Below are 15,939 nucleotides of genomic sequence, written 5' to 3'. Positions count from 1 at the left end.
CAGGAAAAGACAGGAGGAGAAAGGAGGGGGAGAAAAAGGAGGGGCTGAAGGATGGAAAAGAGGGGCAAGGAGGAGGAGGGAAGATGAAGGAGCAGCTGGAAGGGGAGAGGGAAGAGGAGAGCCCAGGCCTACCTCCCAGCACTCAGGCAGAGGAAGCAGAAGCAGTGGAATCTACGGGCAGCCACAGCCAGGCAGGGAGATTGCATCTGAAAAGCTGCAGCTCAGTGACAGGGCTCTCAGCCTAGCAGGCCTAAGGAATGGGCTCAAACCATCCCACTGTAACTTAAAAAGGACACATAAATGGGCTGAGAGACGGCTCAGTGCTTTAGAGCACTGACTGCTCTTCCAGAGGTCCTGACTTCAATTCCCAGCAACCACACAGTGGTTCACAACCATCTGTAATGCCCTCTTCTTGTGTGTCTGAAAACAACTATAGTGTACTCACATATATAAAATAAATAATTCTATTTAAAAAAAAAATAAGACACATGGTCCAAGAATCTAGTCATGTGAGATTTCTAAATGCTTTGAAAAACCTCCAAGAAACCAAGAAAAGAGCCTTGTAACCTCCATTTCTTGAAAAAACATGGAATTGTTCTTGGATTAATGCTTCATATCACTCCCAGGTGGAGTGGAGTTTACTTCAGATTATTCACTGCAATTGGCCATTGTTATTTGGTGTTTTGCCAGGTGCAGCTTTGTCCTTGTGATTAGACACCTTACTCCTCTGGCTCCTCTTAACCCTATGTACAAATTGTCTGATGCTCTAAATAAAGTTGGTTAGGACATGAGACTTTAGTTCACTTCATTCATATAATGGCTCCATTTTCTCAGGTCCTACCACCTCTAGCGCAATAAAAATGAGGCTTAAAGAGAAGAAGTACAGTACTGAAATTTCCTCAGAGCTATGTAATGGGGACCAGAAAAAGCATCAAAATACTTTCAGCCCTAACAGCAACAACAAAAGCCACTTGTTCAGGTCTAAAACAAGTTTCTGTGCTGTACATCTTTAGTATTCCAGAAGACTACACAATGATGAGGAAGGCAATGGCTATATTGGGTCCAAACAGAGTTTTACCTGAACGACCTGAGCAGTGCTGATCTCAACAGGAAACAGGATTCTAATGGTGAATAGTTATGAGGACTACATAAACTAATCAAAAGAGATGACTGTCCACAATTAACCTTAACCAAGTTCAGCTTAAAAGGCCTGAAGGAAACAAATCTAACCTCTAAATTTCTGTTGCAGAAAGGAAATATTCAGTCAAACATTCATAAGCCTGATTTAACTGTTCACTGCATTTGTCTTGCATGTGTTACCAAGTATAATGTGCCATTTGATTAAACAAAAAAGTGAGAAGCACATTTTCAAACCATAAGAGGATATATATTTGCAAGTACTACTCTAACTACTTAGATCACACTGATATGTCACTAAAAGACCTAATAAAAATGTAATTGCGATTATTATATTATTTGCTTCTTGGGTGACTAAAAGGTATGTATGTATACATATAAATACATATGTGGAGATTTCTAAAACATTGAGGGTTCTTATGTAAATACATCTCATCTCATACTTAGTGAATGAAGGTTATATTTATCTGCCTCACATTTCAGCGATAAGCAGCAACAATGAAAGAGGCCTGTAGGCAGAAAGATGATCAGAGTGGTATTAGAGCAGGCCGAATGGGTCTGCACTGATCAGAGCCACAGTATGAAAGAGTCTCAGCTAGCTACTGAGGAAACATCTGGTCTTGAACTCATAGTAGTCCTCCTGTCTCAGTCTTCCTAGGGTTGAAATTATACTTCCCCTGCAAGTCCTGGAAAAAGCATGGCAGCTCTCTGGGCTCCAGAACTATGAGTATAGCAAGCTGTGTTCAAATACTAAGTTCACTAATGTGTTGTAACAACTGAAAACTCATGCTTAAGAGATCATGGAAGCAATTACACCAAGAAAGGATAATGTGTTTTCAATGAAATCTTCAGGTTCCTAAGCTGTAAATATTCTGGGCCCGGGAACACCACAGACAGGAGAGTGAGTACATTCTCAGCTCGTGCCATCCATGGATGACAGAGCATAGTGCTCTCAAATATGAGATCTCAAATGAGAATGATGGGTTTCTAAACAAAATAGAGAACACACAGGAAACGTTTAACTATAAGCCAAAGTAAGCATATGTAATACATGTACACTCAACTATATTCACTCTAGTTGTTTGTTTTCAATACAATACAGAATATCAAACCAAGGGCACTGCACGTTAGACAAGCCCTCTCTTGTTGAACTAGAACCCTAGCTAATCCTCCCAGCCCTTAAATTTTTAAATTCTGAGAAAGGATCAGGTAACTTACTTAGGTTGGCCCTGAACTCATTCTGTAGCCCAGGAAGGTATACAATAAAGCAAAACTAAAACCAAAACACAACCAAGAGAAAGTGGGGAAGAACCTGGAGCACATGGACACAGGGGGGAAGTTCCTGAATAGAACACCAACAGTTTATGCTCTAAGATCAAGAATTGACAAATGGGACCTCATAAAATTGCAAAGCTTCTTTCTTTAAGAGAAAGGATACTGTCAATAGGACAAAACGGCAACCAACAGATTGGGAAAAGATCTTTATAAATCCTACATCTGATAGAGAACTAATATCTAATATATACAAAGAACTCAAGAAGTTAGACTCCAGGGAACCAAATAACCCTATTTAAAAATGGGGTACAGAGCTAAACAAAGAATTCTCAACTGAGGAATACCTGATGGTGAGAAACAGCTAAAGAAATGTTCAACATCCTTAATCATTGGGGAAATGAAAATCAAAACAACCCTGAGATTCTACCTCACACCAGTCAGAATGACCAAGATCAAAACTAAGGGGACAGCAAATGCTGGAGAGGATGCGGAGAAAGACAAACACTCCTCCATTGCTGGAGGGACTGCAAGCTGATAAAACCACTCTGGAAATCAGTTTGGCGGTTCCTCAGAAAATTGGGCATAGTACTACCTGAGGACCCAGCTATACCACTCCTGGGCATATACCCAGAAGATGCTCCAACATGTAATAAGGGCACATGCTCCACTATGTTCATAGCAGCCTTATTTATAATAGCCAGAAGTTGAAAACAACCCAGATTTCCCTCAACAGAGGAATGGATACAGAAAAGGTGGTACATTTACACAATGGAGTACTACTCAGCTATTAAAAACAATGAATTCATTAAATTCTTGGCAAATGGATGGAGCTAGAAAATATCTTTCTGAGTGAGGTAACCCAATCACAAAAGAACACACGATATGCACTCGCTGATAAGTGGATATAGACCCAAAAGCTTGGAATAACCAAAATACAACTCACAGACCACATGAAGCTCAAAAAGAAAGAGGACCAAAGTATGGATACTTTGATCCTTATTGGAAGGTGTATCAAACCTGTGGTTCACAGCCAACTAATAGACTGATCGTAGGGTCCCCAATGGAACAGCTAGAGAAAAGACCTAAGGAGCCAAAAAGGTTTGCAGCCCTGCAGAAGGAACTGTATTATGTACCAATCAGTACCCCCAGAGCTCCCAGGGACTAAACCACCAACCAACGAGTACACATGAAAGGACCCATGGCTCCAGTTACATATGTAGCAGAAGATGACCATTTCATACATCAATGAAAGGAGAGGCCATTGGTCCTGTGAAGGCTCGGATTCCCCAGAATAGAGGAATGCAAGTCAGGAAATTGGGGGGAGGGAGGGTGGGTGGGGGAGAAGGATAGAATAGGGAGTTTTGGAGGGGTACCGCAGAAAGGGGATACCATTAGAAATGTAAATAAAGCAAATATCTAATTAAAAAATTGAAAATTAAAAAAAAAAGAGAATATGGGAAAATCTCAAATAAATATGCTATGTGAAAAAGCTGAACCTGAATGAAGGGATAGGGCATAGGTGCATGACTGCATTCACAAAAATTTAAACTATTCCATAATGGCAAAAAGACTGAGAACAGGGAATGGGAAGGGAAGGTTTACAAAAAGCACATGCTCCTTTCTTTATCTTGATGATCTCTTGGAAATATGTGAAAATTTGCAAGATACTATGTGTATGCTTAAATTATATGTAATTCATTTTACCTCAGCAAAAGTCAGCAATCTGGCATGGCATCCCAGCTCCTCAGAGGCTAAAGCGCAATAATAGCCTGGACAGCTCACCAAGGCTACCTCAGAATAAAGCTTTAGAAGAAACACAGGAGCCAGGTTTGATTCCCAGGAAGCTAGTGACAGCTCATAGCCATCTGTAAACCCCACTCCTAGGGAATCCAAAGCCCTCTTTTAGCTTCCATGGGCACCAGGAAGCTCATGTGGTAGTGGTACAGAGTCATATTTGTAGACAAAACACTCACATACACACACACAAAAATAACTTTTTACAAAATATGCTAAGGCAGCTGGAGGGACCAACAGGGCCACAGTGAGACCATTTCAAACATAACAAAACAAAAAAGTAGGCTTACTCATCGCAAAGCAAAGCTGAAAGTGGTAACTACAACCAATCAATACAAACTACTACAAGGTAAGGATTCCACATTCTGATTTTATCTATTCTATCATTACATTTGTCTGAGACTGCTCATATGCCTGAGTTCTATTGGGATTACATATTGGTGTCCAAATGTGATGCATTAATTGCATGTTTCATGGTAGTGACTGTGTGAACATATCTGTTAAACTGCCAATAATTTATGAAACAGTTTTATGTTGTATAATACCCAATAACGATAATAAACTATTACCAGTCTATATAGTTATAATACTTGATACTGCTGTATTGATTACATTATTACTACCTTTTTTTTAGGAAGAAAATTTTTAAATGCTATTTTTTAATCTTATGTGTACTGCCTGCATGTATGTCTGCTGTGTGGGTATTAGATCTCTGGGAACTAGAAAGCTGCTATGTGTGTACTAGGAATTGAACTGGGGTCCTCGGCAAGAGCAGCCAGTGCTATTAATCACTCAGCCTTCTCTCCAGCCCTAATACTTTTTTTTAAATTATTTTTAAAACTGTGCTTTTTTTGCATCAACAAGAGCCTCGTGCACCTTGTATTTCCCACTCTTGACAACACCAACTATCCACAGAGAACAGTGGACAGACTTATATACCATGCAGACTGGTGTAGGTGCTCTCTACACCACAGTACAATCTCCTAGTGACATTTCGTAGCAGGTATGTACCCTCATCATTAAGCAATGCATGACCACACTTAAGACACATGCTGCTATTTAACTATGAACCCAGAACACTTAACAAGCTGGTACCTGTGAGATGTGATTGATGGACGACTCCATCCTCCGCAGCTGAGACGCTTGGATATCCAGCAGCTGGAGCACATTGTTGGCCAATGCATTTATTTGATAAGCAACACTAGCTAGAGATTGAGTTGTATATGCTTTGGTCTCTTCTAGAGCTTTTCTCTTGTCTGTAGCCTGAAATAAGAACAAAAAGAACCAATACTTAGCTAATATTCACTAAATACCCATTCTATACAACTACAGAATCATTTCAACCCCCCCCCCCCATTTAAAAAGCTAAGATTGGTTTGGCAAGATGGCTCAATGGGTAAAAGTGCTTGCTGCACATGCCCAGTGACATGGTTTTACTTCCCAGAACCCCTTTAAAGGTGTAAGGAGAAAAATAGCTCCACAGCTGTCCTCTGACCTCCTCATGGACTCTGTGGCACTGGCACCCTCACACATGTGCACAAAGTGCACACACACAGTAATGGTAACAAACTGGATGAAGGTATAATTAAAAAGAAAGTTTGGAGCCGGGTGGTAATGGCACACGCCTGTAATCCCAGTACTTGGGAGGCAGAGGCAGGCGGATTTCTGAGTTCGAGGCTAGCCTGGTCTACAGAGTGAGTTCCAGGACAGCCAAGGCTACACAAAGAAACCCTGTCTCGGAAAAAAAAAAAAAAAAAAGTTTGGAACTAATATGATGATTATTGGGATTCTGGATAAGTTTACAGATAACAGACTTTTTAAAATATTGGTCTTGTAATTCTGCAATATTTCTAAAGTCATTTATTTACTTTAGCCACTACTTATAGATTACTTAAGATGTTTAAACAATTATGCTGTCTGTGTAAAACAAGTTTACTTTTTCCTTTGAAATCATCGTGTCTCGGTTCTTTCTCCTGCTCTTTTAGTAGCTAGAAATACAAGCACAATGTTGAATAGAAGCAGCCATCTACACTATTAAAAGAAAAGTTGTTTTGCATTAGAACATGTTCAGTGGTAGAGTACTTAACTAGAATGTCCAAGTACCTAGGTTCTAGAATCCAACTTCAAAACTGGAAGGGAAAATGTAGGTTTTCTACAGTTAAAAATGCATATAAAAATATTTGTTTACAAAGCCAAATAATTAGATAAATAAGATGAATAAAATAATTACTTTCAGTTATTACATGCTAGAATTTCATCTGCCTGATTTTTTTTCCAACTTACAAACCAAAGACGTGAGTGGGAGGAAATGTCACTATTGGACTAACATCTACTTCTCCTTTTCATTTCTTTTCCCTTTTTTTTTTAAAGATTTATTTATTTATTTCATATAAATGAGTACACTGCAGCTGTCTTCAGACACACCAGAAGAAGGCATTGGATCCCATTACAGATGGTTGTGAGTCACTATTTGGGTGCTGGGAACTGAACTCAGGACCTTTGAAAGAACAGTCAGTGCTCTTAACCACTGAGCCATCTGTCCAGTCCCTATTTCTCCTTTCCCCCCACCTCCAAAATTTGTACCAATAACTTGTACATTATTTTCCAGTTTTCTTTATTATAAAATCATATATCTGCATATAGTCAATGAGATGTTAACAAAAACAACTCTATTCATAAACACATAAGAACCTTTTCATCCCAATGCAATAAAGTAAAATGCAGTCTTACACAACAATGTCATATTTAATCAAAGACAGTATTTTTCAGAGCTTCCATTTTAAATTTTAAGGTAAAGAAAGAGTACCACAACTGGTTGTTCAATTTGAAATGGTCAGCCCTCAAGACATTCATACAAATAACATTATGTGGACAAAACAGGTTATTTTTAGGAGTACTTATATGTATATATGTATGCAATAACAATTGATTTTTTTTTAAAGAGGCCATCCTTTTGGAATAGAGCAGGTGACTGTACAACCAGAAAATGCATTTCTTTCCTTTCCTCTTTCTTTCTTTCTTTCTTTCTTTCTTTCTTTCTTTCTTTCTTTCTTTCTTTCTTTCTTTCTTTCTTTCTTTCTTTCTTTGTTTTTTGGATTTGGTTTTTTCAAGATAGGGTTTCTCTGTGTAGTTCTGGCTGTCCTGGAACTCACTCTGTAGACCAGGCTGGCCTCGAACTCAGAAATCCAACTGCCTCTACCTCCCAGAGTACTGGGATTACAGGCCTGCGCCACCACCACCCGGCAGAAAATTCATTTCAAGTCACCATTAATTTCCACTCATATAAACTCTAAATTTCAACAACAAATTTGCTTAAAATTCCCGCTGCCAGTTATTTTAAGTTTGTAGCTCCCTTAGATACTTCACAATCACCAACCGCCCTTAGTATAGGCAAGGAGCACACAAAATAGGTCACACACTAGTAAACTACTAAGAGTGTGTCCCCAGAATTAAGGCTGGCATTGACCATGGCAGGCACTCTGCTAACTAATGACGCTGGGATCTGATCATCATGTGAAGCCCATTCGTCATCCCTGTCTCATACAACAGATGAAGGCCACTTAAAAGCAATCAAATATACACAGCTTTAAAAGAAAAGCTCATTGTTTAAAATAGCTGTACTTAAAATAAGCAACACAGTGAATGCACTTAAAATAAACCATACAGGAAATTCCTTAGATAACTGAACTCTATGATCATCTCAACCATGACCAATTTTCTTCTGCCTCCTTCCTCATCCACCTGCAGACATCAAACTTATTAAATTAGGACTAATAGCTAGAGTAGAAACCTTGAAAAGAAGTTAACTTCCATAAGTCCTTTTGTGCCCACTCATGTCATATTCAAAAGGCACAGATAAATGGATGGATGGATGGATGGATGGATGGATGGATGGATGGATGGGATGGATATGTATGTGAGTGAGTGAGTGAGTGAGTGAGTGAGTGAGTGAGTGAGTGAGTGAAAAAAAATTTTTTTAAATCTCTTTCAGTGCCAAAAATAAAAAACCTGCTGGTTATAAGCAATCACAATCTTTCTTCTTTATCCTTCTATCTCCCTCCTTGCTCTTTTTCTAGGGAAAAATCAGCACTGTCCCCATCTCTACATATGTTTCATTACAGCCCAAGTAACTATGATGATAAGTAATTCCTTTAGCATCAGCATCACAATGCACTTATACTTTAAAAGGCTTAGGACAAATTTCGGAAACACTATTTCAGAAAATGTACTCATATTTTTAAAGCATATGATTAAGTTCAAGGACACCCTGGGATCATAGTGAGCTCCAACCTAAAAAATAAACAACAGAATGTAATTCACTGTTAGACAAGGCAAGCCTTACAAAAAGGGCTGTAAGCAAGGCAATATGCCCACCATCCACCAGTGTGCACTCACAGCTGGTGTGAGACAACTGGTATCACTCACAGGTCACCAGGAGCGCACCACTGCTCACCTGCTACACGAAGGATTCATTAACAGTCAAGGAGTAGGTGGAAAGAAAGCCAGTATCTTAATCAAAATATGCAAGTTTTTATATGAACAATGCATAAATATGTAACAAATGACAAATTTTTTTGAGGAGTACAAGAGGGGCATGAAGAGGGATTGTCCTTCCAGGCAAAAGATTTTATTTATCAGCACAGCTCTGCAGCAGAGGCCTTAGTGTTACAATGGTGAGCAATGATGTACTCCTTAAGACTTCTCAGGGAGGCTGGGCAGTGGTGGCGCACGCCTTTAGTCCCAAGTGCTGCGCAGGAGCAGGCAGATTTCTGAGTTTAAAGCCAGCCTGGTCTACAGAGTGAGTTCCAGGACAGCCAGGGCTACATAGAGAAACCCTGGGGGGGAGGGGGGGGGACGGCGAGAGAGATTGCAAAACACTTGACATACTGCTGGACAGTGCAACCAGAAAACACTTATCACATCTGCTTAAAATCCAAAGTGTTCTTCACTTCTAGAAAACTGCCCAGTGAATGCAAAGAATATTCACATCCCCTTATTTATAGCTGGAAAAAAACAAAAAAACAAAAAACTAGAACCAATGTAAAGAAACAATGACAGATGACAAAAAAAAATTCAGTTTTCCTACCACGTTACTCAAAAACTATGTAGATATTTACCAACAAGGAAAGTGTATTAAGGTCAATATTTTAAAGCAAGAAGCAGACCACTGAAATTTATCAGAATAAGATATTCATTATGTAATTTCACTTAACATTTTTAGTAATAGTTAAGGAGGCAATGAAGACCCATGATGGAGGATAAAAACCAAAGATTAATATAGTCAGTCAACTTGAGAAGCTAAAGCATTCAGCTACAGAAATAGGATTACAAAAGACAATCTAACGGGGGAGCTGTGCATTATAGGTTTGCCACTACATCTGGAGATGTGTCCAATGAGGGGGGACTACTGTCAGCATCAGGGAAGGGAAAGGGACACAGAACAAGAGAGTGAAGTCAGACGGGAACCCACAAGTCCCTGGAACCCACAAGTCCCTGCATGACTCTTACGGCATCTAATAGAAGAAAGAACCTTCAAATGGTAGACAGCACTGCTCACTCAAATCCCTCTTTTGGCTAGTTCTAACCCAGTGCCTTTGGCAACCATAGAGGAGAGAGGATTATGCAGCACACAGTCTAAATTTGAGTAAAGATAAACAGTAAAAATCACCACAGTACAGTCTGACAATATGGCACATTTGCACATCTCTCTTAGATATAGAGAACTCATGAGCAAAGACATGCTTCAGTCTGCCATGCCACAGCTATCTGTCTCGTGACCAAAAACAACTATTGGTTACTTGCCTCAATGCTCTAACAAATAAATAACTGTCAAAAAAGCCACGTAAGACAAGCTTTGGTTGACTCGACAGTCCACCGTGACTGCAGAGGCAGGGCTGTGAGCACACTGCCTGCGCAGTTCACTTCCGCTCATTCTCGTCCATCTATGACTCCCGAGCGGGGACACTTACTTCTCCTCTGCTTTTCTTCTGACCTAGTGTGTTTCCTTTTTTTTTTTTTTTTGCTTTCTCTTTTTCTACAGTATTTCTCTTCTCTTTTTACTATTGAGAAATTTCTCTCATTTTTATTCACACATTCACTCAGGCTCTTCTGGAGATTGAATGTAGAGACTTGTATGCTCAACAAGCAGATACTTATTATAATAGGATATAACTCTAAACTTTTGGGTGTTTTGTTTCTAATTTGTTCTTTTCTCTTCTTCAAACAAACATTTCCATCCCTATTTGTTTTCTGATTAAATCTTACTTGCCTCTATTTTCCCCTCTCCCGGTAATCTATTCTTTATCTCAACCATTTATTAAATCAGCATAATATAGTCAAACACCAAATGAACAAAACAAAGAAATATTAAAAGCGGTAAGGGGAAAAAGGTCAAGTAACATATAAAGGAAGACCTATCAGAATCACACCGAACTTCTAGCCAGAGAATATAAAAGCTAGAAGATCCTGGGCAGATGTCATACAGACCCTAGGAGAACACAAATGCCAGCCCAGACTATTAAACCCAGCAAAACTCTCAATTACCATAGATGGAGAAACCAAGACATTACATGACAAAAACAAATTTACACAGTATCTTTCCACAAATCTAGACCTACAGAGGATAATAGATGGAAACTACACCCTAAAAAAGCAAGACAGTAATCTTCTTCCAACAAACCCAAAAGAAGATAGCCACACAAACATAAAAATAACATCAAAATAACAAGCAACAATCACTATTTCTTAATATTTCTTAATATTTCTTAACATCAATGAACTCAATTCCCCAATAAAAAGACATAAACTAGCACAGACTGGACACGCAAACAGGACCCAGCATTTTGCTGCATTCAGAAAATGCACATGAGTGACAAAGACAGACACTACCTCAGAGTAAAAAGCTGGAAAACAATTTTCCAAGCAAATGGTCTCAAGAAACAAGCTGGAGTTACCTACCATTCTAATATTCGAATAAAATCGACTTTCAACCAAAAGTTATCAAAAAAGGAAGGACACTTCATATTCCTCAAAGGAAAAGGATCTACCAAGATGAACTCTAAATTCTGAACATAGATGCTCCAAATACAAGGGCACCCACATTCATAACTTTGCTAAAGCTCAAAGCACCCACTGCACCTCACACAGTAATGGGAGACTTCAACACCCCACTCTCACCAGTGGACAGATCATGGAAACAGAAACTAAACAGAGATACAGTGAAGAATCCTCACTAACAGCATGCATGCACTGGTTCACCTTATACTGGGTACTTATGCCCCATTTTTGAGGACTCTTATCAGAGAACACACCAAAAAACTTCTAGTGCTGTGCTGGCAGCTTCTTGCTGCTTACCTGGACCTGAGCAGATTGGCAAGTGATGTCAACTGATACAGACTCACGTTAAATTTTGCTAAAACAGATTCAGGTGCAGAGACAAGACACATGATAAGACAAGACACATGATAAGGCAAGACCAGTGGAGGGCACATGATGTCTGGAGGGAGCACAGACAGGACTTAACGGACAGGAACGGGGTCTTGCTTGTAAAGCTAGCTTTGCAAAGGCTCTTGGTCTCAAGTCTTCGCTGACTTTCACTTCATTGAGAAGCATGACAAAGACTTTCTCCTGGAATCCCTGGTGGTCTTAATCCCTCCCACTGATTTATGCTGATTCAGCTGAGGCTTGCCTATTCCTGCTAGAAAAGAGGTTAAAGCATTTATTAAAAATAGGGGTGAAAAAAATTAAAGCCTAGCACTTTTTATTAAATAAACTTTTATAATGGATGGATAGAACTATTTTAAGGTCTAAAAGTAAATAATGCCAACAGATTTGCTAGACCAACAGATTTGTCTTGTGGTGCCTTATTTCTGAAGACAAGAACAAATTAAGGTAGTTTACATCTACCAACTCAAAATTATGGGATACCTAAAAGAATCACTGTATTCAACTGTGTGAATGAGAAACTGCTTAACACCACTAGGGTAGAAAGAAAAGAAAAAACAATAATTCAAGCAACTAAAAAGTCAACATAATTACAAGAATTAAGAAACCTCTCTCAGCTGGGCGGTGGTGGCGCTCGCCTTTGATCCCAGCACTTAGGAGGCGGAGGCAGGCAGGCAGATTTCTGAGTTCGAGGCCAGCCTGATCTACAGAGTGAGTTCCAGGACAGCTGCACAGAGAAACCCTGTCTCAAAAAAAAAAAAAAAAACCAAAAACAAAAAACAAACAAAACAAAAAAAGAGAATTAGCTAAGACAGTTAAAAGAAAAAGTTCATATTACTTATGACAAGCATGCTAAGTGGAAAAACTAAAATTAAGGTCAGGCAAATGTGCCCATTCTTTCCCCTGTTTCAATGCCGTATTCAAAGCCATAGCTAGAGCATTAATACAGAGAAAATTAAGCTACAGACAAGAAAGGATGAAATCCAAGCATTCCTTCAGACAGTCTGAAGGAGGCATTTCTCAACTGAAGTTCCTCTTTCCAGATAACCCTAATGTGTCAAGCTGACAAAAAACAAACAAACAAACAAACAACAACAAACTATCCAGAGCACAAGTACCATCACCCTCAGCAGTGGACTCTACTACACTACTTGCCAGGTCGGCATGGCCTTGGTAGGAACAGAATGACATGGTTCCTGCACCCAGAGACAGGGACAGCAGGCGTGGGGCTCCACAGAGTCCATGGCTGCTGTGGGTGTAAGGGTTGTTTGTATAATAATGTACATATTTTATGCTCGTTCTTCAAGGAATGTCTTCTCTGTTAACATTAGTGATTCCATGATAATCAGAGACAGCATGAGTCTGGGAAGCAAAGCTGTGACTAATATGGTAAATGCAGGGACCTTCAGAACAGCCCTATGGGGTTGAACCCTGTGAAAAGGAACACAAAGACCATGATTTCAAAATTATATAATTTCTCAACTATGAAAAATATAAGGATACAATAAAATTATGAGGGATTTCATGAGTCAAAAGAAACAAAAGCAGCTATGAGGTGAATTTGTCAGAAAGATGCTAAGGAAGGAGAAAAAGAGACTTAGGAAGTGGTGGTTGCAAGAGATCCTACCCCGCTAATTTTTTTGTTTATGGTTACAAAGGCAGGTAGATGCCACAGTTCAAGGTCAGCCCGGACAGAACAAGGTTAAATCCTGGTGTGTGGGAGAAATGGTAATTTCAAGACCGGGTTTCACCCAACAAGTTTATAGTCTGTGCTTAACAGAGGCAAGCAAATCCTCTGAATTATTTAGCACTGTTAAAAGGAACAGTGTGCTTGCTTTCTCCTAAGAATTAAGGGGATGGAGTTACAGGATGCTGATGCTGAGGATAATCAAAAGAAAACCTGGAGTAAATGACTGGATTGATGTGTAAAATAAAAGTCTAGGTGTATAATCTACAAGAAATGAGCTATCCAGAGAGGTTTTTTTTTTTTTTTTTTAGAATATCAAGGAGGAACTGCTTGGAGAACTGTGTCGAGCAGAACACAATTATCGAGATATCTCCAGAGAAAGCAAATCAGTGAGAAAGAAAGCACCCAGCTTGGACCCAAGATTTGACTTCGGGTCATTCATTTTCAACTGCTCCCAGACACCCTTTCCTCAGAAACCCTCTCCAAGCAGAGGCTGGTTCTTGGCAACTCCTGACTGGCATGATACACCGCTGTAGCCGCAGTAAGAGCTGGTAGATGAGGTGGAGAGCTGTGGAAAGTTGTCTTCCAAGCACAATATGGTTTTAAGAGTTTGCTCAGGACTGGGTCAGCCAAGATGGGAAAAAGTGAGACAGCAGTGGGAGGGGAACAAAGAATACAGGTGGGGGTGAATATTTTCAAAAAATATACTCAGGAACAAAAATGTCACAAGATGATTATAAAATTAATACATGCTAATTAAAGACAGAAATAAGAAACAGAAGTGGCCAATAAATATCAGAAAACTAACAACAAACACCAGCAAGGATGTGAGGGAAAGGAACCCTACTGATGGGCACGGACCGCCAAGCCTGCCAACCGGATCTGCATCCCCATGGAAGGAGATAGCACCTACTATGGAAGGAGAGAATGGACTCATGCAGTCCTCTAGCCTCCATATAGGCATGCTGTGGAATTCACATGTTACGTGTACACACACAAATAAATAGTAACTTAAAATCATGACTGTCACATGACCCAGTTAAACCACTCTTGAATAAATCTGAGTCTTGTCATAGCTAACAAAGATGAGACAGGACTTGGATACACAGGTAACAAAAATCAGTAGGTATAAACTTCTGAACAAATTTTTCAGCTCTGTGTTTTGCCATAGAAAGGTGATGTTACTCAAGACAAATTCTGACCCCATCTGAGAAACAAAAGCTAATAGAATATGCTATCTGTGGGGTAAACACTTACTAAATATCCAGGGGGAAAGGGAGAAGTATTAACCCAACTGGCTAGCTGGTGGTCCTTATCCAAGGTCCTAAATGAGGCCTTAATGACTGATAGATGGGGGTCCAGAACAGAAAGCATAGAAGGCATTATCTCTAATCTACCTTAGAGAGTCTCAGGGAGACCAAAATTAAGCCTTTAAATCATTCACAAATTACTACTATCTGCCAAGAGGAAAAGAAGAAGAGACCCCTATGGCTTTCCTGTAGAGGCTGTGCCATGAAAAAGTATAACATAAAGATGAGATTGGAGAAAGGGGGGTTCTCAAAGGAAACATTTTTACTCAGTCAGCACTTGATATTCAAAACAGTCTTCAGAAATCTGACTGTTGAGCCAAGCAAGCCACTAAATGATTTCGCTCAGCTACTGTGGTATTCTATAACCTAGATCAGTGGCAGGAAAACAAAGGATAAAGGAAGGCACAGACAAGCAACATAGGGAACTGCTGGTTACCACAGGAAGTCTTCCAGGCCAGAGGGCCCTCCTTCCTCCTCCTCCTCCTCCTCCGAAGGAAGGAAGGAAGGAAGGAAGGAAGGAAGGAAGGAAGGAAGGAAGGGAGGGAGGGAGGGAGGGAGGGAGGGAGGGAGGGAGGGAGACATTGAGTTTTTTATTGTTGTTATTTTTATGTGAATTTAAGTTTTTAATTTGTTGGTCTGTGTGCTGTATACATGCAGTGTCTGACAAGACCAGAAGAGGGTGTCAGAACCCCTACAACTAGAGTTACAGATGGTTGTTTGTTTGTTAGCTGACATGTGGGTGCTGGGAATTGAACCCAACTCCTCTAGAGGAGCAGCCAGTGCTGTAAGTCACTCAGTGCCCAGGTCAGCTTCCTCTGTGAGCAAAAGGCCATCTCCAACAGTGTCTTCAGAGACAAACGCTACCACCAGAACCCATTTCATCTATAAAGAATCACTAAAAGATTCCATGCCTTCAGAATCTGTCTACACTGAAGTCATCTTCTTACCCCAATAGGCCTGGGGCCTCCCAAAAACACTACGCCAGTCTATCCCAGGAGCCCTGGACAATCTTGGCTGTAGAACGCCAGATCAGTTCCCTTGTCCATATGTAAGCCTGATTCACAGCCGTTCCCTGCTTTCCTGGCCTTAGATCCCCCCAAAAAAGACTACTATGAGGGGCAAATATAAGTCAGTCCCTTGAAAGATATATTACTCAGCCTCTTGCCTGTTCTGGAGAGATCTCCATTTCTATCCTTAATAGTCACTGAAACCCCATCTCCCCTTAAGGGAAGAGCGGTCTTGGCTAAAATGAATGTTACACTCCTTCCCCAGGGACAGTATTCTCAGTGGAAG

At 40.0% G+C, this 15,939-nt stretch overlaps 1 protein-coding gene across 10 annotated transcripts in view; it reads right to left on the bottom strand.

The window, feature by feature from the left end:
- Abi1 (abl interactor 1) overlaps positions 1–15,939 on the bottom strand; it is an 89,786-nt gene that overhangs the window by 48,610 nt on the left and 25,237 nt on the right. For all 10 annotated transcript variants that reach the window (XM_052156264.1, XM_052156254.1, XM_052156255.1 and 7 more), the window contains exon 2: positions 5,302–5,469. In XM_052156264.1, coding sequence (XP_052012224.1) covers positions 5,302–5,469 — 168 coding nt within the window. The remainder of the gene's footprint in view (positions 1–5,301; positions 5,470–15,939) is intronic.

Source organism: Apodemus sylvaticus, chromosome 14 (genome assembly GCF_947179515.1).
Source record: "Apodemus sylvaticus chromosome 14, mApoSyl1.1, whole genome shotgun sequence".
In the NCBI taxonomy this organism is placed as follows: Eukaryota; Metazoa; Chordata; class Mammalia; order Rodentia; family Muridae; genus Apodemus; species Apodemus sylvaticus.
This window is presented reverse-complemented; position numbering and strand designations above follow the sequence as displayed.